This window comes from Rhipicephalus sanguineus, chromosome 1 (assembly GCF_013339695.2).
Source record: "Rhipicephalus sanguineus isolate Rsan-2018 chromosome 1, BIME_Rsan_1.4, whole genome shotgun sequence".
Taxonomy (NCBI): domain Eukaryota; kingdom Metazoa; phylum Arthropoda; class Arachnida; order Ixodida; family Ixodidae; genus Rhipicephalus; species Rhipicephalus sanguineus.
This window is the reverse complement of record NC_051176.1, coordinates 99,158,060-99,163,088: the sequence shown is the minus strand read 5'-3', so window position 1 is coordinate 99,163,088 and position 5,029 is coordinate 99,158,060. Positions and strand designations below refer to the sequence as shown.

Here is a 5,029-nt window from a genome sequence, read left to right as displayed (position 1 = left end):
TCGGGTTTGACTGTAGTTAGTTTGGAATGAATTTCGTCAACTCGATGTGAAGATGCAGGCTTTACGTTATCTATTATAACCGATATGATATTAGCTGTAGGTGATAAAGGAACAGAGCCGGACAAAGTGCATGTTGTTCAAGCGTTTACTCGACAATTTGATAAGCTATGCTTCTTCATGGGGTAAGTGGAGTGACCTAATTTTTTGGGGGTAGTACGCAGCCAATGCTTCCAGAAGAACACATATGGTTTGTTCAAATCCGACCACTCTCACAAAAAAATCGCATTCCAGAAAGTCGAGGCTTCACAAAAGAGCTGACATCCTCTTTTTGTCCTTATCACAACACTGACCTCACGGGTTCAGGCTGAGCCCCAGTTTCAGGAAATCCTCATAGCTGAGTGTGATGAAGCCATCTCTGTCGGTGTCGTAGTTCCTGAAGGCCGTTGTCAGGGTCTGCAGGTTGACGCAGCACAGCACGTAGTCGTCGAAGTTGATGGAGCCCTTTCGATCCTTGTCGTACTTCATAAGCAAGGTGTCTAGCGTTTGCTCGCTCAAGCGGTAGCCAAAGCTTGTCAGAGCGTCACGCAGTTCGCGCTTGTCGATGGAGCCAGACCGGTCTTTGTCGAAGCTCTGGAAACACTTGAGCCAGTCGTTAATATAATTCCACAAGGAAGTGAACTCTTGGAAGTTGATTTTACCAGTGCGGCTTCGGTCGAAGATGTTGATCATCAACTTGACCGTGTCTGGGTTGAACGGCTTCCATGTTCCGTTGGACAAAGCGCTCTGCAGCTCCGTCGCGTTGATCTTTCCGCTTCTGTTCTTGTCGACGTTGTTGAACAGCCCTTGGAGGTAGTTGGTATCCGATCTGGGTGGCTGGGGTGGAGCTCTTCCGTACATGCTCATAGCGCTTACACTGCCGTAATGTCTTCTTGGATGCCTTGCTGTCCTGCTGCTATAGGTTCAGTTCACCCGCCGGAATTGAACGCCAGATGTTGTAGGGATCTCCTGGCAAACGATCTCCGAGAATGATGACACACCCTTGAGGAAAGATGGCGGGGGTGACTGCAACCTTCTTCACTATGTGGCTCACACCCACTACGCAGGATGGGTTAAAAGTGGGACCCACTATTAAAAGCTAGCATGTGAAATGAAATAGTGTCGTTGTGCTTCACAAATAAAGTAGAAATTGTAGAACGCGATAGTTTAAGCATCCCGATTGTCATCGCTTACATTTAAAAATTATTACATTTAAAAATTACGATGGGGTTATGATTCAAACCGTATAACGAAAGCAAGCGTACAGTGCCGCCCTCTTCTGTGTAGAAAGCGCGAGTGGTCCTCTCCATAGAGTTTCCTACAATACTTACTAGAGGGAACTCGGGCGCTGCAACGCATGACGCTTCAGCCAGCATGGGAATGATGGGTAGTACACAAATTTGTCTAAACTTCGTTCTTTCGGCTCCGTTTGGCTCCGCGTCGGCTGCATCTGCTTTGTCGCAAAACGAAGTTCAGGAAAAGTCAGCAGTTCCACTTCACCACTTTAACATTTTTAGGCTCACCAAATCAAAGCTGGTCACGAAGTTCACAACGGCATATTCTTTTATCCGAAACGAACGCCAAAACACAGCAATAAACAAAGCCACAAGTACGTTTGAAGCCGCAAGCACGAAGACTAGGCAAATTTGTGTACTACCCATCATTCCCATGGTAAAGTGAGCTAGAAGAGGGTAGTGGGCTTGCTGGGGTCCCCTGCTTGACGCCGGGTATGTCACATGTGTAGTGGCGCCACCAGCGACTTAAATGTAGGGCACTGCCTGACGGAGGCGTTTGTGCGCAACTGATGCCATGCTTTTTTGTGCGCTGTTATCATATGCACTGGACGGAAATGTACGCGAATTTCGGCAGTGTAAACGGTGATGCTGATGTCGCTGAGACAATAAAAAATAAAGAAAAAAACTAGCGCGAGCTAGGTGCGTCGGCCTACATGCGCGCGTAAGGCATGGTAACCATCTAGAACACTGTAGCATGGTGTATGCAGCTCTGCTGTTTGCTAGTTATCTGATGTTAAATGAAACCTACCGAAGACCGTCAGTAATCGTGCGAGTAAAGCTGCAGAAAACATTCTTTTCTGAAACTCTGTCGCCGTAACTCGCGCGAACGCGCGATTAAACTGCATGAAAGTGATGCTGCGCAAATTTGAGATGCAATAAATTGCTCTTACGAGTGAAAGAAGCGATGGCGAACTTTTCAAAGCTTACGCGTTTTGCGGCTATCAATTGTAAACTGGATTCTTTGCATTTTTTGGGCACTACTTTCGTCACGCACGCCTTTTACGAGCGTGTGAAATTACTGCCGATGCTGACCTTGACACACACTCGGGAGTTTACCACGAGCTCTTAATGATACATTTCACAGCATTTAAAAACTTGGAGCTGCTCATTCTTTCTGCAGATCTCCAGTACCTTAGATTTGTAATTTGGCCATTTCTGCACTGAATATTCCTATGCAAACACTGTAAAAATCCACAGATAAGAAAAACAGGAAGCCACTCTCCTCAGGTACTGGGTACAAGTACATGAACATTTATTCATCATATATTGGGCACAGTTGCTTGCTTGAACAGTATCGCCAACGGCACGAGAAGGTACCTTCTTCTCGCCTTGAACGCTTCTCAGTTGCTTTCTCTTTCGGGTCGGTCTTTCTCGTGTTGTCTTCTTTGTCAAATACGACGCCAAGTTAGGCAGGATTGTAGGCACAGCGTCCTCTCGTAGGCAAGGTTTTCCACGCGGTGTGCGTACTTCGTTCCCTTCAATTATATATGCACGTAGTACCGTAGCACATACTCCGGCACAAAATGAAGTTGACACACGGCAGATGTGTCGTCCAGTGCTTTGTCCGCTCGATGCAAATTCCTTTCCCAGGGCTTCCTCATTGCTGCCTCGGCTGCATTTTTCGGAACGCCTAACAAAGACGGCTTCGTGCTGCCCTGAACGTGGACGTAAACTGTCCGACAGCCTGGCGCAAAACAGTGGTTTTGCCGCCGCGGAAGCATTTCAACCTCGTGAGACGGTCACTTTTGTCAGGCCACATAGCTGTTCGCAGAAGGACCTAGCAGATTGAGGATGCAAAGCGCGAAGAGTTCTCAAAAAAACAAAACTCGCACACACCGACCGCCACTCCAAACAGCCAGCAACTGCCCCAGCGCCAACGTTCTCTACATTTGGTGCGACGGTGGCGCCGCGCCGCGGAGGCGCGCCGAAGCACGTTTTTGTGACATTGGCGGCGTCACCGCAATGCATAGCGCCGGCCGGCGAGTGAGCCCACTACCCTATTCTAGCTCACTTTACCCATGGTAGCTGAACGATCGCAGCGCCAGAGACCCCTCTAGTTAATTTTAGGAAACTCCATGGTCCGGTCTGCGTTGCGCGGCGACATCTGACGGTAGCTGCTAATCCCGAGGCTGTGTCTATGGGCATGCGCAAACTAACAGACATGCCGTACTGTTTTCAATCTGTGGCGACGATGATAAGCGCATTTGTTTCACCGGGCACTCGCAGTCTCGCCAAGGTCTCGCTGCACCGTGATGTCACAGATTGACTCGTAACGGCAGATGACGTACGCCTTATCCTTCTGCAGCAAAATGTGCGAACTTAATGAGTGTTCGAGATACCTGGAGTTCAACGAAGGTGTTTGAATTTCTATAATTATTCTATGTACTATATGCTTTGTGCAGTCACATTATTGGTTGTCGATATTACCTCATATCACTGTAACAGAGTGAGGCATAGTACGTAGGGACGCGACGGATAGGACGCGTTATTAGCACTCGGGCGTATTTCCATTTACCTGTGGTACAGTGAGACAGCGCCTAAGATTATGAGCACATGCGCCGTAGACCAGCGCCTCATACCATGCGCCGAAACAAAAGAAGTTAAGAACTTCATCGCTGGTTTAATGGAATGTGCACAGGCCTGCGCATTTGTTAGGCCGCGCATGCTCCAATATGCCGTATCATGGACTAGGCAATCACCGCAATGCGTCGCCCCTTGGAGCGAAGCGGCCAGCACGCACGGTGTATACGCTGCAGTGGACGAAATGTATACCTAGAGTCATTTCCCCAGCAATTAGAGTAATGGTTTCACCATCGGGTTTCGGTGCTCGAAACCAGACCACGGCAGCCAGAGGCCCCACTGGCCAGTATATCGGCCGACGTTTAGGACCTGCATTACCTGCACAATGGACATACTAAAAATTCTGGAAACATAATCAATAACCCGAAAGGAAGCATTTTGTGTTTAAAAATCAACATCTACCATGGACTTGTAGCCACCTATGCTTTGTGACTTGAAACCTGATGAAGCGATGGGCATGTTTTGTGATTGTGCTATAGCTAAATAATTTTTTTTTGCCTCATCAAACATACACGTTGACAATAGGCTGACGTTATTGGCAGCTATGCGAAAGCCAGAGCCCCCAGGAGTGGCGTCTGCATACATACACATATGTAAACAGAAAAGTACATACAAGGCCGCGGCGGCCGCATTTTCGGTGTAGGCGAAAATGCTACAGGCCCGTGTACTTGGATCTAGGTGCACGTTAAAGAACCCCAGGAGGTCCAAATATCTGGAGCCCTCCACTACGGCGTCTCTCATGGCCATATCATGGCTTTGGGACGTTAAACCCCACCAATTATTATTATTATTACAATACATACATATAGTAAAACTTCGGTGATACGAGTCTCGCGGACTCATCAAAAATATATATATATATATATATATATAATCCGAAATTCGTATCATCAGAAAAACGTGGAAAATTGGTATGCGACAAAAATAAGCTGGCGTTCATTGTCATTTATTGGTTGTCAGGGCCGCAGCAACGTCATAAACAGATCTGAATGATCAGCAGCAAAGCTTTTAGGCATCAACGGTCATACTTGTACTCGTAAATATATGGCGCGTTTCCACGTGTGCAGTTAATGAACTAGATGTGTTGTGACCCGTGACAGCTGGCAGCCCCTTTCTAA

General features: G+C 47.5%; 1 protein-coding gene across 1 annotated transcript; it reads right to left on the bottom strand.

Moving 5' to 3' along the window:
• Positions 1-294: 294 nt before the first annotated feature.
• On the bottom strand, positions 295-1,090 carry LOC119386314 (programmed cell death protein 6). Its single transcript, XM_037653641.2, has one exon. It carries the CDS (start codon positions 901-903, stop codon positions 352-354), a length of 552 nt encoding a protein of 183 aa, XP_037509569.1. The 5' UTR covers positions 904-1,090; the 3' UTR covers positions 295-351.
• Positions 1,091-5,029: the final 3,939 nt, after the last annotated feature.

Excerpts from the sequence above, each read along its gene's own strand:
- LOC119386314 (XM_037653641.2), bottom strand. The coding sequence starts at position 903 with ATGAGCATGTACGGAAGAGCTCCACCCCAGCCACCCAGATCGGATACC.